The sequence below is a fragment of the Salmo trutta genome, chromosome 27, assembly GCF_901001165.1.
Source record: "Salmo trutta chromosome 27, fSalTru1.1, whole genome shotgun sequence".
NCBI classification, from domain to species: Eukaryota; Metazoa; Chordata; class Actinopteri; order Salmoniformes; family Salmonidae; genus Salmo; species Salmo trutta.
In genome coordinates, this window is record NC_042983.1 from 30,151,371 (window position 1) to 30,177,365 (window position 25,995).

General features: G+C 41.3%; 2 protein-coding genes and 1 pseudogene across 5 annotated transcripts; 2 read left to right on the forward strand and 1 right to left on the reverse strand.

The window, feature by feature from the left end:
• Positions 1-3,952: 3,952 nt before the first annotated feature.
• On the forward strand, positions 3,953-5,327 carry LOC115165086 (glutathione S-transferase theta-3-like; annotated as a pseudogene).
• A 237-nt stretch (positions 5,328-5,564) lies between these two features.
• On the reverse strand, positions 5,565-13,073 carry LOC115164873 (serine/threonine-protein kinase Chk2-like). Of its 3 annotated transcripts, none has more exons than XM_029717748.1 (15): positions 12,951-13,070; positions 12,184-12,501; positions 10,945-11,069; positions 10,706-10,838; positions 10,413-10,503; positions 10,205-10,304; positions 10,063-10,116; positions 9,745-9,809; positions 9,471-9,570; positions 8,814-8,900; positions 8,433-8,596; positions 7,336-7,454; positions 7,044-7,129; positions 6,811-6,903; positions 5,565-6,553 (listed from the first exon to the last, which is right to left on the reverse strand). In XM_029717748.1, the coding sequence occupies exons 1-15, from the start codon at positions 13,036-13,038 to the stop codon at positions 6,494-6,496; spliced, it is 1,683 nt and encodes a 560-aa protein (XP_029573608.1). In that variant the 5' UTR covers positions 13,039-13,070; the 3' UTR covers positions 5,565-6,493. The 3 variants fall into 3 exon arrangements, 2 of the variants coding, with proteins under 2 accessions (XP_029573608.1, XP_029573609.1); XM_029717749.1 differs by lacking the exon at positions 12,951-13,070 and adding an exon at positions 12,602-12,910; XR_003870005.1 differs by lacking the exon at positions 7,336-7,454 and having other exon boundaries at positions 6,532-6,553; positions 12,951-13,073.
• On the forward strand, positions 12,951-25,631 carry LOC115164874 (endosome-associated-trafficking regulator 1-like). 2 transcript variants are annotated; one of them, XM_029717750.1, is made up of 6 exons: positions 12,955-13,385; positions 15,835-15,941; positions 16,177-16,605; positions 22,637-22,699; positions 24,925-25,064; positions 25,253-25,631. In XM_029717750.1, exons 1-6 carry the CDS (start codon positions 13,340-13,342, stop codon positions 25,341-25,343), a joined length of 876 nt encoding a protein of 291 aa, XP_029573610.1. In that variant the 5' UTR covers positions 12,955-13,339; the 3' UTR covers positions 25,344-25,631. The 2 variants fall into 2 exon arrangements, with proteins under 2 accessions (XP_029573611.1, XP_029573610.1); XM_029717751.1 differs by lacking the exon at positions 15,835-15,941 and having other exon boundaries at positions 12,951-13,385.
• Positions 25,632-25,995: the final 364 nt, after the last annotated feature.

A 25,995-nucleotide genomic window follows, 5' to 3' on the forward strand; every position in this document is an offset into this window, starting at 1 on the left:
AATCTTATTAAATACTTTTTTCTTTACATAGTTGAATGTGCTGACAACAAAATCACACAAAAATAAATCAATAGAAATCCAATTTATCAACCCATGGAGGTCTGTATTTGGAGTCACACTCAAAATTAAAGTGGAAAACCACACTACAGGCTGATCCAACTTTGATGTAATGTCCTTAAAACAAGTAAAAATGAGGCTCAGTAGTGTGTGTGGCCTCCACGTGCCTGTATGACCTCCCTACAAAGCCTGGGCATGCTCCTGATGAGGTGGCGGATGGTCTCCTGAGGGATCTCCTACCAGACCTGGACTAAAGCATCCGCCAACTCCTGGACAGTCTGTTGTGCAACGTGGCGTTGGTGGATGGAGCGAGACATGATGTCCCAGATGTGCTCAATTGGATTCAGGTCTGGGGAACGGGCGGGCCAGTCCATAGCATCAATGCCTTCCTCTTGCAGGAACTGCTGACACACTCCAGCCACATGAGGTCTAGCATTGTCTTGCATTAGGAGGAACCCAGGGCCAACCGCACCAGCATATGGTCTCACAAGGGGTCTGAGGATCTCATCTCGGTACCTAATGGCAGTCAGGCTACCTCTGGCGAGCACATGGAGGGCTGTGCGGCCCCCCAAAGAAATGCCACCCCACACCATGACTGACCCACCGCCAAACCGGTCATGCTGGAGGATGTTGCAGGCAGCAGAACGTTCTCCACGGCGTCTCCAGACTCTGTCACGTCTGTCACATGCTCAGTGTGAACCTGCTTTCATCTGTGAAGAGCACAGGGTGCCAGTGGCGAATTTGCCAATCTTGGTGTTCTCTGGCAAATGCCAAACGTCCTGCACGGTGTTGGGCTGTAAGCACAACCCCCACCTGTGGATGTCGGGCCCTCATACCATCCTCATGGAGTCTGTTTCCGACCGTTTGAGCAGACACATGCACATTTGTGGCCTGCTGGAGGTCATTTTGCAGGGCTCTGGCAGTGCTTCTCCTGCTCCTCCTTGCACAAAGGCGGAGGTAGCGGTCCTGCTGCTGGGTTGTTGCCCTCCTACGGCCTCCTCCACGTCTCCTGATGTACTGGCCTGTCTCCTGGTAGCGCCTCCATGCTCTGGACACTACGCTGACAGACACAGCAAACCTTCTTGCCACAGCTCGCATTGATGTGCCATCCTGGATGAGCTGCACTACCTGAGCCACTTGTGTGGGTTGTAGACTCCGTCTCATGCTACCACTAGAGTGAAAGCACCGCCAGCATTCAAAAGTGACCAAAACATCAGCCAGGAAGCATAGGAACTGAGAAGTGGTCTGTGGTCCCCACCTGCAGAACCACTCCTTTATTGGGGGTGTCTTGCTAATTGCCTATAATTTCCACCTGTTGTCTATTCCATTTGCACAACAGCATGTGAAATTTATTGTCAATCAGTGTTGCTTCCTAAGTGGACAGTTTGATTTCACAGAAGTGTGATTGACTTGGAGTTACATTGTGTTGTTTAAGTGTTCCCTTTATTTTTTTGAGCAGTGTAGTTCACCTAATTTCAGTTTATGTGACAAAACAAGCAATGTGTAGTGTAGAGAATCATTTTACCATCTAAACCGATGCAAAATATATTTTCAATAACCAAAAAGATAGTATCTTCAGCTGTTAAAAACAGGAAGCATAGAAATAGCGCACATAGAACAGATCTACTGCTTCTTAGACTTGCTTTTGATGAGAATGACATTTCTATAACTCACATTTCTATGTGAATTTGGTCAGGTAGCCCAAAAAGTAACACATTACAGCTTTAATTTTTATTTTGTGTAGATCAATTACAAAAAAAAAAAAAAAAATCGCTACTAAATCAATTTCAATCCCCCTTTGCAATGCAACAAAATGTGGAAAAAGTTCAAGGTGATGTAGACTTTTTATAGGAAGTGTATATTGTGAAAGTACAGATCCTCAAACTTTGTTTGACACCACACTCCACAAAGCAAGTGCTGCTGGCTCTAGTTTTATCTTCTCTTGACTTTGCCCAGTCATATGGTCAGGTGCCGCAAAGGACCTAGAAAAACTGCAGCTGGCCCAGAACAGAGCGTCACGTTTCGCTATTCACTGCAATCAGAGGGCTAATACCAGTACTATGCATGCCAGTCTCTCTTGGCTAAAAGTAGAGGAGAGGCTGACTGCATCACTTCTTGTTTTTCTAAGAAACATTCATGTGTTGAAAATTCCAAATTGTTTGCCTAGTCAACTTACACACAACACTCATTTACCCCATCAGACATGCCACCAGGGTTTTTTTTACAGTCCCCATATCCAGAACAAATTCAAGAAGACGTACCGCCATGATTGCATAGAACTCTCTTCCGTCTCAGATTGCTCAAGTGAACAGAAAACCTGATTAAAAAAAACAGCTAAAGCAACACCTCATGGCACAATGCATCTTCCTTACTTGACCTAGATATTTTGTGTATGTACTGATATGTAGGCTGTATGAGACGTTTTAAATTGATCAAATCATATTTTTAGTGGTCACATACACATGGTTAGCAGATATTATTGCGAGTGTAGCGAAATACTTGTAGATAATTATATCCTTAAGGTGTTGTCTATTAATTAATGTTCTGTATAATGTAATGTTTCATGTTTTGAGTGGACCCCAAGAAGAGTAAGCTAATGGATCATAATAAAATACCAAACTGACGGCTTGTAACTTCCATAATGTTGTTTTTATAGCCATATGATCTACTTTTGAAAACTGAGCATAACCTGCAAATATTTACTTAGAAATGAGATGTAAACCGTTCTAACAAAGATTTTATAGCTAGTTGTTCTGTCGTTCTACTAACATGTACTTTTTTATAAAATCTAAAATGATCATGGGCAATCTGCTGCCAGTGTTGCCAATTTAGCGACTTTGTCGCTATATTTAGCGAGTATTCAGACCCCTCTAGCAACACATTTTCAAAAAAGCGACTAGCTTCAACTTTTTCTGGTGTTATTGGAGACTTTTGGAGACTGACGTGAAAGCACCTATCGTTCTTACTCTTCTCAACGAGCAGCGGGTGCTGCCGTGGACCCCACCCCGTCCCAAAGCACTCACAGGCGGCCCAGTCCTCACGCATCAGTCCCTCCCAGCTGCAGTCAGAGCAGGAGATATTCACCCCTCCGCGTCCAGACTGCAAATGAATCGCGCATGCAGGAAGGTGCCGTTGGCTCATCCCGCCCTGGTTTACATTAAAAAACAATTAACCTGAATTAGGGCCAGACTAGCTACCATAATTTTCTCACATTGACAGTTTTTTCTATTGTCTCTTTTTGGTCCATTTAGATTGTTAATAATGTAGATTGTATACAAAAAAAAAATGTTACAAATGTTATGGTTAAAAATGTTCATGTTTTACTGTGACTTGTTGTAGGCTCCTAAGTGGACCATAAGGTTAAAAACCAAACCAAATCAAGAAAACTAAACAAAAAAATTATAATAATTAAAAAAAATGTAAAACTAAGTAACTCCGCCAGATTGTCTTTTTAGGTCACTTTTGCAGGTCCCAAACCCGGATTAAGGAGTAGGGTTGGAATTGTGACATAAAAAAAAACAAGAATCGACAGAACAAAGTTAATTTGTAGTTCTAAACATATTTAGGGTGTTTTGTACTCACTTTTTGTCTCTCTCACGATATTATTCCTCTCTCCTACAGCGTCCATCACAATTACATGCACATGGTCAATTATGCAAATTAGGTGATGGGGTCATTTTGCGACTTCTAGCGACTTTTAGGACTGCCAATAGCTACTTTCCTTACTGAGGAGTTGGCAACACTGTCTGCTGCTAGTCCATCCATTGATTAGCCTAGCACGCACTGAGTATATGCTTGCATGACTTTTGTTTTGACTCACTTGGTGGCAGTGCTTGGTGGTGGCTAAGTAGTTTACAGTACCTAGTATCTAGTTAAGAATACAAATACGTTTATAATGGCTGGTAGAAAGGCATTAGAAGTGTATTTAGATTTATTGTCACAATGCTAGAGGCGTCACTACAGACCCTGGTTCGATTCCAGGCTGTATCACAACCGGCCGTGATTGGGAGTCCCATAGGGCGGTGCACAATTGGCCCAGTGTCGTTAGGGGTTGTCCGGGGTAGGCCGTCATCATGGGGTGGTAGGTAGCCTAATGGTTAGAGCGTTGGTCTAGTAACCAGAAGGTTGCAAGATTGAATCCCTGAGCTGATAAGGTAAAAATCTGTCGTTCTGCCGTCATTGAAAATAAGAATTTGTTCTTAACTGACTTGCCTAGTTACAAATAAATTAACATATCTCAACTTTTTATTTATATATATAGGGGAGAATAGGACTCCACAGTATACAAAACTCAATCCCATGCAGATGGTCGACAATGACTTTGTTCTGAGATAAGATTCTTAATTCACGGTCAGATCCTACTAGTTGAAAAAAAAGTAAAATAAAAATAAATTTCCCCTCCCTCATCTTGTTATAGTGATGCCATATTAAAATACCTGCCCACCAAATACAATGTCCCAAGTAACCGGTATCCCCGCCACCTGGAGAGGAGGGCGAGAGTGGATGAGTACACAGCCTGGCAGCATACCAACACACGACCACATGCAGCCAAGGTTTTTATCATGGAGGTAAGGCTCGCTCATGGAACACACTGTATGCTTTATGGCAGGTAAAATGTAGCCTAGTCCCACTGCCACCATCTCTTTGCAGCCTAGTTATTACACATAATTGCAATAGACTTTTGTAGGCAATGTTATAGCTGATGTTCTGTGTCTGTTGTTGCTGGCACACAATGCTGCTTTGTGGTGTAGGTTTTACTGCCCCGTATGACAGGGTAGCCCACAGACCCACTGAAGGTGGAGAGGGCTTTAGCAGACCTGGGTGACACTCTGGAGAAGCTGGAGAACATGTTCCTCAAGAGGCAGCCCTTCCTCTGTGGAGATGACATCAGCCTGGCTGACTTGCTGGCTGTGTGTGAACTCATGCAGTTGAGGAGCAGTGGACCAACTTCTCCAGCAGAGTTCAATCACTGGGTGAAGCATACACTTCTGCTGAAAATATGGTCCTACAACGCAGTCAAGGAACATTGTCTGTTTAACCACATACTACAGTATATTTAGATTTATGGATTGTGCGATTGCTACCCATTTACAGAATCACGAGTCGGCCTAAATAAATTGACTGCTTGCTCTCAGCCCCTAGGTGGCGTTAGAGACATCCTGAAGGATCGCCCCAAGCTGTTGAGCTGGAAGAGTCCAGTGGGGGACTCTTTTGACGAGGTACACACATTGCTGTACCGTCTCTGGGACAGGTCCAATGCCAAGCTATGAAATAATCTGAATATGGTTTGATATAAAAGCTTGCACAATGATTAACAGCATCACTACTCACAGATTAATGCACTGATTATACTTGTGCGGCCCTTGTTGACCTAGAGATTGATGTTCTGTTTAAAGGCTCTATGGGTGAGTGATCAGAGTGCCTTACATGAGCCACTGTATGATATGATGCAAAATTAGTAGCTATATAGATGGTTCAGGTTAATGAACAAGAACCTTGACCTGGGGTGAAGATGTTCAATAGAGTAAGATTTTTTTTAATGATATACAAGTCAGGAATTATGGAATGCACAACAATAAAAACCCAGTGGTAAATAACATTTTTGTACAAAAACAATTATTTACAAAACAGGAGGCAATTTCCAGTATAGCTCCACATTGTTGTGCTGATCTATGAATGCTTCCATACAGCCGCTACACATTAGCTAGTATAAGGCATAGCAGGCCAATTTTCAACTAACCTGTTCTTGGTGATACTTTCTTTGTTCTTGATATGGAAGAAAAGTACATCTTATAAGTGTCCAGTTGCAGGTGGTTCCCCCCTAAAAAATGAATATTCAAACAAATATTATATCCACGTTTTCTATCGAGTGAGAAATGCAAATGCCTCTTGCATGTCTGCAGATCTTTGTTTTGGTCTCACTGTGTGACGCGCCGTCACCTACTTCTACATGTGGCCGTGTCACATAGAAACATCTAGTTCCTGCAAAGCTCTTGGGGAAACGCAAGATGCAGCTAAAATGGTGAGGGAACTCCTCACTCGGTGCAAACGTGGATTTAATATATTTTTGGAGAACCACCTGCAACTGGACATCGAGAAGATACTTTTGTCATTCTCAATTCTGGAGAAAAGTATCGCCAAGAACAGGATAGTTGAAAATTGGCCTGCTATGCTTTACACTAGCTAATGTATAACTGCTGTATGGAAGCATTCACATATCACCACCGTAACAATGTGGAGCTAGCGCCGCATGTGCCCACGAGTTGGAACTCAACATGCAGTAATCAAGTAAATTCCAGTATCCTGAACAAGGACATTGTGAGAATGATTACAGTGATGCGTGATGAAATGCAATATACTGATTTCAAGTAGGCCTAATTGCCAGAAGAAAAATATCAGGGGATGTGGCTCATGTTGCCTCTGTGGATGGGCCTGGTCACCTCTTGGTTGGCTGCTGCTCTTCCTCATCTTCTCTTGACCTCTTTCCGGTTGAGGCCTAAAGTAATAAGAGACATACTTCAACATTGTGAGCAACACCATACTCTGGACAATATTGACATATGGCAAACCCTCTCCTGCGGGGACCATCAGATAGTTCACATTTTTGTTCTTACCCTGCACTTAAGTACCTAATTCAACTAAACACCAAGAACTTGCTTAGTTAAATCAGGCTAGAACAAAAATGTGGACTGTCTAGTGGTCCCCCAGGAGAGGGGTGGGAAACTACTGTAGTAGAATGACATTGTTTCTCACTACTGTGGCATCTCCGGAGTCTGCTGTGCCATCGGCATCTCTGGAGTCCTTGGGGTACATGATGCCTTCAGCGGTCTCCTTCATTGCCTCATCCTGAGATGGAGATGGATGGGATCAGAGATTACTCGCCATTGCCACTTACAACACCGCCTAGCCCAAAATACCCATTATGTAGTAAACGTACCCACATTGATGGCACTGGGGCCAGGCAATGAGACAGCAATAAACCTTACCATCAGCCAGGGATGCTGTAAAGCCTCCTCAATGGTGAGGCGGACATTGGGGTCCACTCGAAGCAGTTTCTTCACAACATCTTTGGCTAGACATGATTGGATAAGTAAAAGAGGTATCGGACATCATTGAATTATCAATACAACTGTAGCAAAGTAGCAAAAGTTGTTTACAAACCCAAGACAGGTGGAATCCATTTCAAATGTATGTTCTCTAGCACATGTATGACAGAGCCAAACATGCATGCAGTACATTTTTAGGTCAATTTGATGAGGATTTACATTAGTCCCTTACCATCATCGGAGATGCCGTCCCATTTTGATGGAATAAATGTATATATTCCCTGGGTGATCTGATCACTGACTGACAAACCAATTCGTGCATCAGGGTAGAATGGGGGATAGCCTGCCAAACTGAGGGGAGAGAACTAAACTTCACATATAAAAGTATTAACACTTATAAGTGAATCTGTGAACAGGAAAACTGTGTGCTGTTCAAAAGTAATCTTGGCCCAAGTTATTTGCAAATTGATTGAAATAGTTGCATTACAATGCTTTTAGTACACTGATAAGCCTGGAAACATTTAAAGTTGCAACAAAATTATTGGGACAGTGGCACTTTTTTGGGGGGCTTTTTGTACATAGTCACCCCATTTTAGGGAACTGAAAGTATTGGGACAAACTCAAGTTTATTAAAGTAGTAAAAAGTGTAGTATTTGGTCCAATATTCCTAGCACGCAATGATTACATCAAGCTTGTGACTCTACAAACCTGTTGGATGCAGTTGCTGTTTGTTTTGGTTGCGATTCAGATTATTTTGTGCCTAATAGAAATTAATTGTAAATAATGTAGTGTGTCATTTTGGAGTCTATAAGAATAAGAATATAATGTTTCTAAACACTACTACATTAATGTGGATACCACCATGATCAGGGATATACCTGACTTTCCATAATCATGGTAGCATCCACAATGTAGTAGTGTTTAGAAACATTATATTCTTATTTACAATAGTGACTCCAAAATGACACACTACATTATTTACTATTAATTTCTATTAGGCCCAAAATAATCTGAAGCAATCAAAACAAACAGCAACTGCATCCAACAAGTTTGTAGAGTCACAAGCTTGATGTAATCATTGCGTGCTAGGAATATTGGACCAAATACTAAACTTGACTATTTTAATATACATAAGTGAGTTTGTCCCAATACTTTGGTCCCCTAAAATGGGAGGACTGTGTACATAAAGTGTTGTAATTTCTAAACGGTTCACCCGATATGGATGAAAATACCCTCAAATTAAAGCTGACAGTCATGTATATCTACTACAGTCAGAGCAAGCAGCACTGTTATGTCTGTGATCCTGGTATCAGGAACATGGATCCCTACCACACAAACAGGACGACCCCTAAACTCCAGGCGTCTACAGCCCTGCTGTAGCCCACAGTGACTGCGTCTGTAAACACCTCTGGTGCCAGGTATGTGGGTGTTCCACAAAGGGTCCTCATCAGGGCAGACTCCTCCAGTATCTTGGACTGATTAAAGTCTGTGATCTGTCACAGAGAGAGAGGCCTGTAACTCTTCACTTCAGTGAGGCTATTCAACCAAGCTTTTCGTTTTTTTCCCCTTCTCCAGATCTAGTGTGTCTAGAGATCCACTTCAGGAGGGCAATGAATAAGTGGATAACTTTATCTACCCTCACATACTCTTGATCTACCATGATCATTCACTGTGGAAGAAAGACCCACATTGGGATTTGAGAAACCTTACCTTGATGACGCAAACATCGTCGTGAGACGAAAGCAGCACATTTTCAGGTTTGAGGTCTCTGTGGATGATGCCATTGTTGTGAAGGTACTAGTGGAAGGAATGCGAGATAAACCAGCGTAAGGAAGCAGTTGAATATCTACTCAAGCGACAGTATCTCCAGCATAAAACAAGATGTGTAAAGGTATGGCGTATTTTGACATTTCAACATCACACCGGAATATATTTAATAAATCCTACCATGAATTTGCCTGGCTACCCAGACTCATTGCTCCGGCCAAATGCCACACCCACAAGCGTTTGTTTCTTCTCCTCAATGAGTCTGGATTTGAATCCCTCCCCGACCCTTCTAGAACACGAACACATTCAGACCGTCTGACTGGTCCTAGAAATCCAGAGCCAGAACAAGTGGGTAGTGACGTTTGAAAATGTGTCATTGGCTTTGATACTCTGGTTAGAGACGATCCAATTGCTGATGACTTTATTTTGTACAACACCCATCGTCACCACAAACGACTTCAATGATGGCAGATTCAGACTGAAGTATGTAGAAATTGATAAAGCAGCGGAAGCATTCAGTGTGAGTCGTCAGGCAAACCATAAATATCACTATTCTAAAAATTCTGAAGGAAAAATTGAGAAATACATCAATCCACCCACCTCTACTGCTTTCAACATCTGGTAAAAATATAGCTTGGCAATTGGCTCCTTGATCTGTTGCTTGCTTTTGACCCTGTCAAAGAGTTCTCCACCCTCCATGCTGAAACACACACATGCTATCAGTTGAAACAGAAAACAAAGGGGAAGGGAAATACTATGCTTGTGACAATTATATTTCTTCGGAAGGCTACAGAAATTATTAGACGCAACGAAAATTATAATGGTTTCTCATTGATAAAAAAAAGTGGCTGCTTGAATGAAAAACTAAACTCACAGCTCTAGAAAAATGTAGTATGAGTCATCTGTTTGGAAGAAGTCTTTTGTTTTGATCAGACATGGCTGGAAAAGACAGGAGGCAAAAGTTACACACAGAAATTTAGCAGGCAAATACTAGAGGACATTTTGATACAAAGTGGTAGAATAGTGTGATGTCTGTGGCTTTGTCCAGTAGAAAACATGCATTGAAAATGACTACTTCTATGGCATTTGATTACCCCAGGGAAAGAAAACATTGTTGGACATGACGAGCCATTGCTTTACTAGGCTCCTTGGCAGTTATTACATCATAATAAGTTCTAGATATAATACTTACATGGTCAATCTTTTGAAGGATCTGGATCTCTCGTTCTGCACTTCGTGTGGCAGTCTATAATTGAACAAAGATGAGTGTTACATTTATTGCAGTAGTTAGTATTCATAAACTAAAACAGGAGGAAAAAGGTGATAAGACTTACGCCAACAGATGCCGGGAAATCTTTCTTGTTAATAGTCTTCAAGGCCACCTTTTTGCAAGTGGCCCTCTCAAAAGCCAGCTTCACTTCCCCGCACACACCACTGGTATAACAAATCATATTAGAATGTTATTCTGTAATTCAAAACAAAATCACGAGTAACAAGATTTAGTAAAATACACAAGTTAAAATGAATAAAATGCTCACTTACACTCCAATCTTTTTGGTAATCATGTATTTCTCGCTTAACTCTTTGGGTAGGTTGGACTGCTCATCCGCCATGAGATCAATGAACACAAACACTATTGAAGGGAGAAAATCAGTTGAATTGATTATTAATGCAAAGACTAAGGCCGACATCACCATTAAGGGAATGATGCAGCATACTTAATGTTTAGAGATACATGGAATATAGTGTCATGATGGATAGGGCCTCCTTGCTGCTATTTAAGTATCTGTGACCTAAACAGACATGTATTGAAATAAACCTCTGAAAAAAGGTACCTTTGTGGCGTTCTTCAGCAAGGGACAACACTGCATTGTTCGCTAGTGGCAACATTTTTCCTTTTCCAATAACTTGACCGTCAACAAACGTGCCATTGTTACTGTTGTCAAAGACATAGACAATGTTCTTCTCCTGCAAGGTAAAGATCTGACCGTCATTACGGAGCACACTGATGAACAAAACAATGGACTTCCTTAAATAAAATACATAGATAGTGGTGAAAAATGAATCGACCTACTCGGAATATCCTAAAATGTTTATTGCTGTATGCAGCAAATCTGGATGATTCCCTCAGTATGGGGACATCAAAGGAATAGTTGCATTTAGTGTGCCGACCAAACCAAGCGTCGTCCTCAACACAGTCTGGGGAAAAAAGTAAAACTAACACCATCACTTCAATAGAGGCTAAGAAAAGAGAATATACAGATGCTAGTGCTAGTTGAAAAATATTTAAAAAAATCTCACTCACATTTGCCATATGGACCACTTTCAGCAGGACACAACATTGCGCAATGTTTAAATGAACGGAAATGCTACTGATCTGAAAGACCACTTGAAGAACATTGTGATGACTGATTATGGCGGCTCAGAGGACGATGTTGTAGTGTGCTGCTGCAGTAGTTTTACGATTTCAAATGGTCACACAGTTATTGATCAGGGCCGATTTCCTGATAGCGATGGAACTTAAGCTTATGGCTGTTTTAACAATGCATCTTTCCTACAATGGCCGAAAATGTAACATGCGTTTCCCAAAACACCACACAGAGAAAAACGGTCACTTAGTGCGTTGTTTTCTCAGTAGGTGGTAATATCTCCTAGAAAGATATTACCACCTACTGCTGCAAATACTGTAGTGGCTTACTCTAATGCTTACCGAATAAAAATGCACAAAATCAGCGATTTGGGACATCATTGTGCACATATTAGGCTACACATCATGAAATATATTGAGAATTTACAGACGGTAGCCTACAAGTAGCAAAATATAACTCAATTGAACATGAAATGCATTTTAATATGATTGAAATTGGCCTATAGCCTACTGTTTATTTTTATTCTATGTTTAGCAGAGATCTTGTGTAGAAAGTGATGCGTGAGGGCAAAAAAAGCATTAACGACACACTTAGCTGTTCTACAAGTGGTCTGAGGCAGGCGTTAGATTACAAGCGCTTTCAAGTGCAACGTTAATAATGATGTTTTGGGAAACAGCTCAGATTTAATGATGCTCCTTCCTGCGAAGGTTCTAACAGTGAACTTAGCCTTAAGATGCTTTTGAGAAACCGGGCCCTGGTCATACTCCACCACATGGGCTCAAACAGACCTCAAAAGAATGTTCCTGCACTATTGTGGAAAACGTGTTGTTCAGTACAAACTGGAGCAAAACATTTAAATCAACTAAAATCCCCCAGTACTCACTACCTAAAGGCATCCTAACCACCCAGGTAACAGGTGCACATCATGTGGTTGTTGAACTCACTGTGGGCTCTGAAGCCTCTCTGCATAGGCAGCAGGAGGCCCCAGGGCTGTGGCTCAGGCTCCTCTGGTATGGAGCCCAGGTCCCTAACAGGGATGGTGTCCACTGAACTGACTGTGCCAGACCCAGAGGATGACTGGCTGGCAGAGCCTGGAGCAGAGGAGGAGCTGGAGCCACTCTGGGACTGGGTCTGAGGCTGCGACTGGGTCTGAGGCTGCGACTGGGTCTGAGGCTGCGACTGGGTCTGAGGCTGCGACTGGGTCTGGCTGAAAGCGTCTGGCTTCTCTTGGGACATGGTCAATATTTCTCCTCTGTCGGAGTCTATTAAAGTAAATAATAAACACACCACTCAGGTGATCGTCACATCTTTCGTGCAGTATGAATGCATGACAATGATATGAACGAATGATTATGAATTCACAATGTGCGGTGTCTGGAAAATCCATGATCTTGGCAACTCCATAAGTTAAGTGGAATTCATTCACCATGTTCCATCTCTATACTAATACGTTTCTTATTTATAGCTTCTTGCTAACAGTGCGAAGTATTATCTGGTAACCGGCCCTCGAGCTATCCTCACCACACATGGATAGCTAGCACAAAACTAAATTAGTTTCACATGTGTACCAATTTCCGTAGCTAGCACGTCTGCGAAATTAAGTGGTTGTTTGGTAGCCGAAGAAATGTGACGGCTCGCTAGCTACAGTGTGTGCAACTGAACAATATTTTAAACATAACATTGATAAGAATGACCATTTAAATACACTTACCGGGATTTCGAATTAATCGCGGCACGTGTAGATTTTCCGGGGAAATTGGATCTCTAGAGACTCGTGGGAAATGTTGTTTGTTTCTCATTATACGTCACCTGCATTTTAGCAAGTGAGAAGTTTAGGATTTTCCACGTGATTTTCAGCAGCTAGCTAGCGTTTGCTGCATGGATATACACATCTGATCTGGACCATGTCATTTTGACCAATTACCATTCTTAGGAAGTAATTTTGTCTACATCGAGTTATTAGCAAGTAGCTGCATTATTTCGGGAGTTAATCAAATGGACCGTGTCACACTTCTGTTTTCTGCAACCTAGCTAGCTAACGCTAGCTTTCTGTTCTAGCTAGCTACCATTCCATCGCCGTTTGACTGATTAACCAACAACATGGCAAAGCATAAAACATCTGCAAAAACTCTTAGAATTGAACATGGTAAATTGTTAATTCCATAGCTAATCCAGTATAGTAGCTAGTTGATCAGTGTCCAGATGACATAGGCTACTTAATATTCACATCATTGTATGAGACAACACATCCCATCTATCTAAAGCAGGGGCACATCTATTCAGGGCCATCGAAGAGTGATCAGCGTGTGTTATTAGTGTTAGGTTTAAAACCTCTGCTGCTCTGCTGTGTTGTGTTTGGTCTGGGTGGTTGTTTGAAATCATGCTGCTGGCGTGGTGTTGGATGGCCAGTAGGGGGCACGCTTCCCCCTGGTCAAAGTACTCTGACACGGTGCTGTCATTTATTGAGACATTCTGGACTCACAGGTCATTACAAATCACATGGCACTTGGATTAGGGGCATTGGCCCCCACACATCCACAACAATGTCCAACTCTTGTATTTCTCCAATAATGACATCTAGACAGTTTGAAAATTACTATCATCCAAATTAGAGGTCGACCGATTAATCGGAATGGCCGATTAATTAGGGCCGATTTCAAGTTTTCATAACAATCAGTAATCGGTATTTTTGGCTGCCGATTTAAAAAAATATATATTATTATTATTTTTTAGTGTTTTTCTTTTAAACCTTTATTTAACTAGGCAAGTCAGTTAAAGAACACATTCTTATTTTCAATGACGGCCTAGGAACGGTGGGTTAACTGCCTTGTTCAGGGGCAGAACGACAGATTTTTACCTTGTCAGCTTGGGGATGCAACCTTACGTTAACTAGCCCAACGCTTTACATTGCCAAGGTAAGTTGCTAGCTAGCATTAAACTTATCTTATAAAAAACAATCAATCAATCATAAACACTAGTTAACTACACATGGTGGATGATATTACTAGTTTATCTAGCCTGTCCTGCTTTGCATATAATCGATGTGGTGCGCATTCGCGAAAAAGGACTGTCTTTGCTCCGACGTGTACCTAACCATAAACATCAATGTCTTTCTTAAAATCAATACACAAGTATATATTTTTAAACCTGCATATTTAGTTAATATTGCCTGCTAACATGAATTTCTTTTAACTAGGGAAAATGTGTCACTTCTCTTGCAAACAGAGTCAGGGTATATGCAGCAGTTTGGGACGCCTGGCTCGTTGCGAACTGTGAAGACTATTTCTTCCTAACAAAGACAGCCGACTTCGCCAAACGGGGATGATTTAACAAAAGCGCATTTGCGAAAAAAAGCACAATCGTTGCACGACTGTACCTAACCATAAACATCAATGCCTTTCTTAAAATCAATACACAGAAGTATATATTTTTAAACCTGCATATTTAGCTAAAAGAAATCCAGGTTAGCAGGCAATATTAACCAGGTGAAATTGTGTCAGTTCTCTTGCATTCGTTGCACGCAGAATCAGGGTATACAGAATCTGGCTCGTTGCGAACTAATTTGCCAGAATTTTACGGAACTATGAAATAACATTGTAGGTTGTGTGATGTAACAGGAATATTAAGACTTATGGATGCCACCCGTTAGATAAAATACGGAACGGTTCCGTTTGTCACTGAAAGAATAATGTTTTCGAGATGATAGTTTCCGGATTTGACCATATTAATGACCTAAGGTTTATTATATTATAGTTAAGTCTATGATTTGATATTTGATAGAGCAGTCTGACTGAGCGGTGGTAGGCAGCAGCAGGCTCGTAATAGTCAAAGGTATATGGTTTAGAGAGAAATAGTCGACGCGTCATAATTCCTGTAATAACTTGCATCTGAACTTGAAAGGGGTTCCTTCGTTATTTTACCGTTCATGTCTTCCATAGAGAATGTCTTGATCTACTTCAAATAAGGTCTGTGTTTTGTGCTTAAACCGCCTCGGCGTTTTGATACCCGTGTAAATCTCACTAGGTAACGTTTGTCAACATATTTTCATAAATCCACTCTACAAAAAAATGTATCTTCGCTTATATTGATCAGAGTTATATCCTATGGATATCTACACAGTTATAAAATTGGCAAGGTGGTGTAAGCCTAAACTAAACACAGACCTTATTTTAAGTTAATCTAAAAATATCCTATGGAATAAATGAAGGAACCGCTTTTCAGATTTTGCTAGAAGGTGTCATGGGAATTATGACTCGCACTTTGGTAGTCAATTCTTACCATGCCCATTATTAAAATAGGATTTCCTGCATATAGAAATTACAGTTTTTGTTTTCAGCATTCATCAAAGGTAACTTAAACTCTATTTTTATTATTCAAACAGTTGAGAGTATTTGTCTCCTAAGCAGACTCTTCAGTATCGTTGTCACTTCAGAGCTGTGTGTGTGTGTATATACATATAAAAAAAAATTACAACAATAATTGGCCGATTAATCGGTATCGGCTTTTTTGGCCCTCCAATAATAGGTATCGGCGTTGAAAAATCATATTCGGTCGACCTCTAATCCAAATATGTACCGATGTGTCTTATTTCATAGATGACGTTCGAGAAGATGGTGATGATATGAATCCCTTCTCCTTTAAAGAGTTCATCCGCAGTAAAAACCAAGGGGATCCAGATGAGAAGAAGTACCCAACGCGAAAGGTGCTGATCATTTTAAATGAACCAGTGTTACATTCAATCCCAGAGATTAACTGTTACAAAGCATATGCATGTAATTTGGTGGTGCATGTAATTTGGAGGTGTTCATTCATTGGAAAAATGTCGCAGCATAATATTCAAAGTCTGAAAAGATGGTCAGACTGTTCAGATTATTACTTTTGATGTAATTTTTATGTGAAGGTGACCTACATTCTTACTGCTGCATTTTGTGTTATAGGAGGCATATGGGAGCACATTCCTGGCAGAGGGGGAATATACTATCCCTGGCCCTAAGAGCTTCGATCAAGACTTCCAGGGTCACTTTTACGTAGACCCCGCACCGTTTCCTCAGTCTCTGGACAATGAGACAAAGGAGTGGGCTGGGAGTTACCAGCCATCAGCCATTGAGGAGGCGCATGAATTTAGACTGTGTGGCACTGCAGCAGCAGACAGCAGCACATACTCGGGTCAGTCTTCCCTGTGCACCGAGGAAGAAGAGGATACTTCCTTATCTGTATGGCAGGTGGATGAAGAATTCTCACCAAAGGCCCCCCAGTACAGGAGGGCACCAGTGAACTATGAGGGAGATGACGAGACATCCATGGCAGAGCTCTCCTACAAGACCAAGAAGAGTAGTACAGAGAATGGCCATAGGGATCAACAAAAGGTTATTTTCGTATCTTGCTTATGTAACCGATGTGAAATGGCTAGTTAGTTAGCGGTGGTGCGCGCTAATAGCGTTTCAATCAGTGACGTCACTCGCTCTGAGACTTGAAGTAGGGTTTCCCCTTGCGTTGCAAGGGCCGTGGCTCTTGTGGCGCGATGGGTAACGTTGCTTCGGTGGGTGTCAGTTGTTGATGTGTGCAAGGGTCCCTGGTTCGAGCCCGGGTTGGGGTGAACAGAGGGACGGAACCTACACTGTTACACTTACAGATGCACTTCCCTTCAAACTGGATGTCATAGGGGTATCAATTAGTTAGTCAGCTAAATTGCCAAAATATTGTAAAATAACTTGACATTTTTTTGAAACACAAGCTTGAAATGGGCATGGTCTAATTGACTCAACAAACAAAATCACAAATCCAAGTTAGGTTTTTTTAATTAAGCAGAAAATCAGTTATTTTATCAAATCAACATTTGTCACGTGCCAAATACAACAGGTGTAGACCTTAGTGAAATGCTTACTTACAAGCCCTTAACCAATAATTAAAGAGCAGCAGTAAAATAACAATAGCGAAGCTATATACAGGGGGTAGCGGTACAGAGTCAATGTGCGGGGGTAATTAGTCGAGGTAATTGAGGTAATATGTACAGTTGTGGCCAAATGTTTTGAGAATGACACAAATATTAATTTCCACAAAGTTTGCTGCTCCAGTGTCTTTAGATATTTTTGTCAGATGTTACTATGGAATACTGAAGTATAATTACAAGTGTCAAAGGCTTTTATTGACAATTACATGAAGTTGATGCAAAGAGTCAATATTTGCAGTGTTGACCCTTCTTTTTCAAGACCTCTGCAATCCGCCCTGGCATGCTGTCAATTAACTTCTGGGCCACATCCTGACTGATGGCAGCCCATTCTTGCATAATCAATGCTTGGAGTTTGTCAGAATTTGTGGGTTTTTGTTTGTCCACCCGCCTCTTGAGGATTGACCACAAGTTCTGGGGAGTTTCCTGGCCATGGACCCAAAATATTGATGTTTTGTTCCCCGAGCCACTTAGTTATCACTTTTGCCTTATGGCAAGGTGCTCCATCATGCTGGGAAAGGCATTGTTCTTCACCAAACTGTTCCTGGATGGTTGGGAGAAGTTGCTCTCGGAGGATGTGTTGGTACCATTCTTTATTCATGGCTGTGTTCTTAGGCAAAATTGTGAGTGAGCCCACTCCCTTGGCTGAGAAGCAACCCCACACATGAATGGTCTCAGGATCCTTTACTGTTGGCATGACACTGGACTGATGGTAGCGCTCACCTTGTCTTTTCCGGACAAGCTTTTTTCCGGATGTCCCAAACAATCGGAAAGGGGATTCATCAGAGAAAATGACTTTACCCCAGTCCTCAGCAGTCCAATCCCTGTACCTTTTGCAGAATGTCCCTGATGTTTTTCCTGGAGAGAAGTGGCTTCTTTGCTGCCCTTCTTGACACCAGGCCATCCTCCAAAAGTCTTCGCCTCACTGTGCGTGCAGATGCACTCACACCTGCCTGCTGCCATTCCTGAGCAAGCTCTGTACTGGTGGTGCCCCGATCCCGCAGCTGAATCAACTTTAGGTCCTGGCGCTTGCTGGACTTTCTTGGGCGCCCTGAAGCCTTCTTCACAACAATTGAACCCCTCTCCTTGAAGTTCTTGATGATCCGATAAATGGTTGATTTAGGTGCAATCTTACCCATCAGCAATATCCTTGCCTGTGAAGCCATTTTTGTGCAAAGCAATGATGACGGCACGTGTTTCCTTGCAGGTAACCATGGTTGACAGAGGAAGAACAATGATTCCAAGCACCACCCTCCTTTTGAAGCTTCCAGTCTGTTATTCAAACTCAATCAGCATGACAGAGTGATATCCTGCCTTGTCCTCGTCAACACTCACACCTGTGTTAACGAGAGAATCACTGACATGATGTCAGCTGGTCCTTTTGTGGCAGGGCTGAAATGCAGTGGAAATGTTTTTTGGGGGATTCAGTTCATTTGCATGGCAAAGAGGGACTTTGCAATTAATTGCAATTCATCTGATCACTCTTCATAACATTCTGGAGTAAATGCAAATTGCCATCATACAAACTGAGGCAGCAGACTGTGAAAATGTATATTTGTGTCATTCTCAAAACTTTTGGCCACGACTGTACGTGTAGGTAAAGTTATTAAAGTGGATCTGAGGCTGCTTATCAATGGTTGTTTTAGCAAAGTTAGCTGGCTAACTCACGGATCCTACTTTGTAGTATAGCCCCCATGTGATTGGCCACAAGTCCTTTATTCTGTATTTTCTGTTTCTCTTTTAAAGCTGAGGGAGGAAAATACGCAGCTCAGGAATAACATTAAATATTTTGTGAAAAAGTCTGAGAAGGATGATCAAAGGTAGGTGGACAGAAGTGATATGGTCTGCTGAGAACAGACCTTCCTGGAGTGTGAGAGGGATTTAGGGGATGGTGTTAAAACCCTTATATTATGTTATGGCATGGGAGTAATGCTTTGAATATCGCTCTTTAGATGTAGATTTAAGATGTCAATTGTACACATGTTCATGCTCTTTAAAGAACGTTTAACCTATGCTCATCATCATGTCTCTGACTGACACATAGAATTCGACACCTCACAGATGAGTTGCACAAGAGAAGAGTGCAGGAGGAGAGGGAGGCTCAGGCTTTAGAGACCATGGTCCACTCCGTAGAGCAGAACCTGCAGTTAATGACCGTATGCACCTGTTCCTCTTTCTCCTACTTCATCAGTTTATCAAGGATTTAAGAATATGTTTTGTTCACTGATCATCTAGAAGATGTGAAATACTGTGCATTCAGAAATTATTCAGACCCCTTGACTTTTCCCACATTTTGTTATGTTACAGCCTTATTCTAAAATTGATTAAATTGTTTTTTCATTCTCAATCTACAGACAATATCCCATACTGATAAAGCATTTTTTGCAAATGTATTAGAAATAAAAACTTTTACATAAGTATTCAGACCCTTTACTCAGTACTTTGTTGAAGCACCATTGGCAGTGATTACAGCCTCGAGTCTTCTTGGGTATGACGCTACAAGCTTGGCACACCTGTATTTGGGGAGTTTCTCTCATTCTTCTCTGCAGATCATCTCAAGCTCTGTCAGATTGGATGGGGAGCGTCGCTGCATCGCTATTATCAGGTCTCTCCAGAGATGTTCGATCGGGTTCAAATCCGGGCTCTGGCTGGGCCACTCCAAGACATTCAGAGACTTCTCCCGAAGCCACTCCTGCGTTGTCTTGGCCGTGTGTTTAGGGTTGTTGTCCTGTGGCAAGGTTGACCTTCACCGCAGTCTGAGGTCCTGAGCGCTCTGGAGCAGGTTTTCATCAAAGATCTCTCTGTACTTTGTTCAGTTCATCTTTCACTTGATCCTGACTAGTCTCCCAGTCCCTGCTGCTGAAAAACATCCCCACAGCATGATGCTGCCACCACCATGCTTCACTGTAGGAATGGTGCCAGATTTCCTCCAGGTGTGAGGCTTGGCATTCAGGCCAAAGAGTTTCATCTTCGTTTCATCAGACCAGATAATCTTGTTTCTCATGGTCTGAGAGTCTTTAGGTGCCTTTTGGCAAACTCCAAGTGGGCTGTCATGTGCCTTTTACTGAGGAGTGGCTTCCGTCTGGCCACTCTACCATAAAGGCCTGATTGGTAGAGATGGGAGAACCTTCCAGGACAACCATCTCCACAGAGGAACTCTGGAGCTCTGTCAGAGTGACCATTGGGTTCTTGGTCACCTCCCTGACCAAGGCCCTTCTCCCCCGATTGCTCAGTTTGGCCAGGTGGCCAGCTCTAGAAATAATCTTTGTGGTTCCAAACTTCTTCCATTTAAGAATGATGGAGGCCACTGTTCTTGGGGACCTTCAATGCTGCAGACATTTTTTGGTACTCTTCCCCAGATCTGTGCCTAGACACAATCCTGTCTCGGAGCTCTACGGTCAATTCCTTCAATCTCATGGTTTGGTTTTTGCTCTGACATGCACTGTCAACTGTGGGACCTTATATAGACAGTTGTGTGCCTTTCCAAATCATGTCCAATCCATTTAATTTGATAGCAAAGGGTCTCATAGAAAAGGTTCTGAATACTTATGAACAGTTGAAGTCGGAAGTTTACATACACCTTAGCCAAATACATTTAAACTCAGTTTTTCACAATTCCTGACATTTAATCCTAGTAAAGATTCCCTGTTTTAGGTCAGTTAGGATCACCACTTATTTTAAGAATGGGAAATGTCAGAATAATAGTAGAGAGAAAGATTTATTTCAGCTTTTTTCTTTCATCACATTCCCAGTGGGTCAGACGTTTACATACACTCAATTAGTATTTAGTAGCATTACCTTTAAATTGTATAACTTGGGTCAAACGTTTTGGGTAGCCTTCCACAAGCTTCCCACAATAAGTTGGGTGAATTTTGGCCCATTCCTCCTGACAGAGCTGGTGTAACTGAGTCAGGTTTGTAGGCCTCCTTGCTCGCACATACTTTTTCAGTTCTGCCCACAAATTTTCTATAGGATTGAGATCAGAGCTTTGTGATGACCACTCCAATACCTTGACTTTGTTGTCCTTAAGCCATTTTGCCACAACTTTAGAAGTATGCTTGGGGTCATTGTCCATTTGGAAGACTCATTTGCGACCAAGCTTTAACTTCCTGACGGATGTCTTGAGATGTTGCTTCAATATATCCACATAATTTTCCTGCCTCATGATGCCATCTATTTTGTGAAGTGCACCAGTCCCTCCTGCAGCAAAGCACCGCCACAACATGATGCTGCCACCCCCGTGCTTCACGGTTGGGATGGTGTTCTTCGGCTTGCAAGCATCCCCCTTTTTCCTCCAAACATAACGATGGTCATTATGGCCAAACAGTTCTATTTTTGTTTCATCAGACCAGAGGACATTTCTCCAAAAATTACGATGTTTGCCCCTATGTGCAGTTGCAAACCATAGTCTGGCTTTTTTATGGCGGTTTTGGAGCAGTGGCTTCTTCCTTGCTGAGCAGCCTTTCAGGTTATGTCGATACAGGACTTGTTTTACTGTGGATGTAGATACTTTTGTACCTGTTTCCTCCAACATCTTCACAAGGTCCTTTGCTGTTATTTTGGGATTGATTTGCACTTTTCGCACCAAAGTACGTTCATCTCTAGGAGACGGAATGTGTTTCCTTCCTGAGCGGTATGACGGCTGCGTGGTCCCATGGTGTTTATACTTGCGTACTATTGTTTGTACAGATGAACGTGGTACCTTCAGGCATTTGGAAATTGCTCCCAAGGATGAACCAGACTTGTGGAGGTCTACAATATTTTTTATGAGATCTTGGCTGATTTCTTTTGATTTTCCCATGGTGTCAAGCAAAGAGGCACTGAGTTTGAAGGTAGGCCTTGAAATACATCCACAGGTACACCTCCAATTGACTCAAATTATGTCAATTAGCCTATCAGAAGCTTCTAAAGCCATGCCATCATTTTATGGAATTTCGCAAGCTGTTTAAAGGCACAGTCAACTTAGTGTATGTAAACTTCTGACCCACTGGAGTTGTGAATAAGTGAAATAATCTGTCTGTAAGCAATTGTTGGAAAAAGTACTTGTCATGCACAAAGTAGATGTCCTAACAGGCTTGCAAAAAATTATAGTTTGTTAACAAGAAATTTGTGGAGTGGTTGAAAAACGAGTTTTAATGACTCCAACCTAAGTGTATGTAAACTTCCGACAACTCTAAATACGTTTTTTTTTCATAAATTTGCAAAATATTCTAAAAACCCGTTTCACTTTGCCATTATGGGGTATTGTGTGTAGATCGATGAAATACATGAATTTAATCAATTTTAGAATAAGGCTATAACAAAATGTGGAAAAAGTCAAGTGGTCTGAATACTTTCTCAATGCAATGTATATCTCACTAAGATTACAAGGAAGTGTCATGATTAGTTACTAAACAGAAGTGTGTTGATATGAAGTCTTATTCATTACTTGGACCTTTTCTTCTTGACAGAAACGAGCAGTGAAGGCTGAAAACATTGTATCAAAACTCAAACAGGAGCTTCATCAATTACAGGTTTGACTCTTACTGGTGTTACTACATGATTAGCTCCATTGACATATGTTTGCACAGTGTTTCCCCTATATTAATTTAGCAGAGGTGGCCAACGCAGCAACAAATGTGGTATTTCAACAACAACAAATATATATATTTTTTTTAATATATATATATATATATATATATATATATATACACTACCGTTCAAAAGTTTGGGGTCACTTAGAAATGTCCTTTCTAAGTGCAGCTCAATAGGGTTGAGATCAGGTGACTATGCTGGCCAGTCCATTATAGACAGAACACCAGCTGACTGCTTCTTCCCTAAATAGTTCTTGCATAGTTTGGAGCTGTGCTTTGGGTCATTGTCCTGTTGTAGGAGGAATTTGGCTCCAATTAAGCGCTGTCCACAGGGTATGGCATGGCGTTGCAAAATGGAGTGATTGCCTTCCTTCTTCAAGATCCCTTTTACCTTGTACAAATCTCCCACTTTACCACCACAAAAGCACCCCCAGACCGTCACATTGCCTCCACCATGCTTGACAGATAGCGTCAAGCACTCCTCCAGCATCTGTTCTTTTTTTCTGCGTCTCACGAATGTTCTTCTTTGTGATCCGAACACCTCAAACTTCGTCTGTCCATAACACTTTTTTCCAGTCTTCCTCTGTCCAGTGTCTGTGTTCTTTTGCCCATCTTAATCTTTTCTTTTTATTGACCAGTCTCAGAGATGGCATTTTCTTTCTTGCGGGTACTATTTAATGAAGCTGCCAGTTGAAGAATTGTGAGGTGTCTGTTTCTCAAACTAGACACTCTAATATACTTGTCATCTTGATCAGTTGTGCACTGGAGCTCCCACTCCTCTTTCTATTCTGGTTAGAGCAAGTTTGCGCTGTTCTGTGAAGGGAGTAGTACACAGTATTGTATGAGATCTTCAGTTTCTTGGTAATTTCTCACATGGAATAGCCTTCATTTCTCAGAACAAGAATAGACTGACGAGTTTCAGAAGAAAGTTCTTTGTTTCTGGCCATTTTGACCCTGTAATCGAACCCACAAATGCTGATGCTCCAGATACTCAACTAGTCTAAAGGCCAGTTTTATTGCTTCTTTAATCAGAACAACAGTTTTCTGCTGTGCTAACATAATTGCAAAAGGGTTTCCTAATGATCAATTAGCCTTTTAAAATGATCAACTTGGATGAGCTAACACAACGTGCCATTGGAACCCAGGAGTGATGGTTGCTGATAATGGGCCTCTGTACGCCTATGTAGATATTGCATAAAACAAATCTGCCGTTTCCTGCTACAATAGTCATTTACAACATTAACAATGGCTACACTGTATTTCTGATCAATTTGATGTTATTTTAATGTACAAAAAAATGGCTTTTCTTTCAAAAACAAGGCCATTTCTAAGTGACCCTAAACTTTTGAACGATTTTGTACATGCATACATACTGAGTGTACGCAACATTATGAACACCTGCTCCTTCCTTGTCATAGACTGACCAGGTGATCGCTATGATCCCTTATTGATGTCACTTGTTAAATCACGTAAATTGGTGTAGATGAAGGGGAGGGGACAGGTTGAAGAAGGATTTTTAAGCTTGAGACAATTGAGACATGGATTGTGTATGTGTGCCATGCAGAGGTTGAATGGGCAAGACAAAAGATTTAAGTGCCTTTTGAACGGGGTATGGTTGTAGGTACAATGCGTACCGGTTTGAGTGTATCAAGAACTGCAATGCTGCTGGGTTTTTCACACTAACAGTTTGCCTTGTGTTTTAAGAATGGTACACTACCCAAAGGACATTCAGCCAACTTGACACAACTGTGGGAAGCATTGAAGTCAATGTGTGCCAGCATCCCTGTAGAGTCCATTCCCCACAATTTAAGGCTGTTCTGAGGGCAAAAGGGGGTGCAACTCCATATTAGGAAAATGTTCCTAATGCTTTGTCCACTCAGTGTGTGTGTATGTATGTATGTATGTATGTATGTATGTATGTATGTATGTATGTATGTATGTATGTATGTATGTATGTATGTATGTATGTATGTATGTATAATATTTTTATTTTTTTATGAGACACGTATTCAAATGGATAATCGTGGCTCAATGACTGGAAGTGTATCTATGGAAATAGCTAGCATGACATTGCGCTAATGCTAGTAGCGCAACCTTTGCCACCACTGCTGAAAAAAATCCTAGAGGAAACACTGTTGCATGATGTGATACTCTTTATATTGCAGGGCCAAGTAGAGGGGTGCCGGTATGAGAATGAGAGACTTCGAGCTAGAGAAACAGCTGCCTTAAATACAATGAAACATAACGCGCAAGTGGCCTCAGAGTACCTTAACAAAGCAGCACTCAATGCTGAGACTTCCATCAAGTAAGGTTTCTCTTCCATAGTGTCATCTACATACAGATGTGAATACACAGTTCCTCATATTGATTGTGTGGGTATTTGGTAAAATGCAACGTGCAAGTTCAGTTCATAATGTTTTCTAACCATAATTAAACATTGTGGTATTTTCTCCAAGTTCTATGACCAGGCTTTCGGTTTGATTCTGTCCACAGGCAATTACTTACAGGAGCAGAAACTCTTTGTCTAGTATCTCAACTGCTGCAGTCCATCGACAACCTATCTGAGATTCACAATGAAGGCTGATGGAGTTTAAGGAGGCTATAGAATTCAGATCTAGGACCATCCATCAAGAAACTGGAAAACAATTATGGCGTGTCAGTGTCACTCAACACTCACAGAGAATCTAAAGTTGTAGTGTGTGTGCACTGATTTGTGACAAAATAAAAATATTGTTTTTTTTACTTGTACTTCATAAAATGTTTAGTTTTGAACCACTTTAACAGGCCATTTGAAAACAATATGCTAACAGCTGTATTTAAAGCTGAGGCAAATATGACTCAGATTTCGATTAATAAATGTGACTCAAAGTTGTTTGTGTTTTATTTTGTGAGCATTGTTTACACATTTTACACTGCGTATGTTCCACAATCTTTGCTTGAACGTAGTCCTACTATTCGTAGTGGGAATTCAGGAGACTTTCTGTAGCTACTTGTCAGTTAATTGCTTGCTAAGTTTTCCAACCACTACATTTTTAAATCAGAAATGGTATTGTATCCACTTTTGCTAAGACGGTCAGAGTCAGGTTAGTAATGAGTGTCTTTGATAGTTAATTGTACTGGTATTACAGTATTAAATAATACATAAATACATTATTATACTAGGTCAAGTGGGCATTTGGCATTCATTTCATTGGTATTCAAGAATGCCATGCATACTGTCTGTAGCATTTTTGGGG

Coding starts and splice junctions, on each gene's coding strand:
- LOC115164873 (XM_029717748.1), bottom strand. CDS start 13,038: ATGAGAAACAAACAACATTTCCCACGAGTCTCTAGAGATCCAATTTCC. Junction 7,455..8,432: donor GGGGTCGTCCTGTTTGTGTG/GTAGGGATCCAT, acceptor CTCTCCCCTCAG/TTTGGCAGGCTATCCCCCAT. Junction 6,904..7,043: donor TACAGCATCCCTGGCTGATG/GTAAGGTTTATT, acceptor TCTCCATCTCAG/GATGAGGCAATGAAGGAGAC.
- LOC115164874 (XM_029717750.1), top strand. CDS start 13,340: ATGGCAAAGCATAAAACATCTGCAAAAACTCTTAGAATTGAACATG. Junction 15,942..16,176: donor AGAAGTACCCAACGCGAAAG/GTGCTGATCATT, acceptor TTTGTGTTATAG/GAGGCATATGGGAGCACATT. Junction 22,700..24,924: donor AGGAGCTTCATCAATTACAG/GTTTGACTCTTA, acceptor TTTATATTGCAG/GGCCAAGTAGAGGGGTGCCG.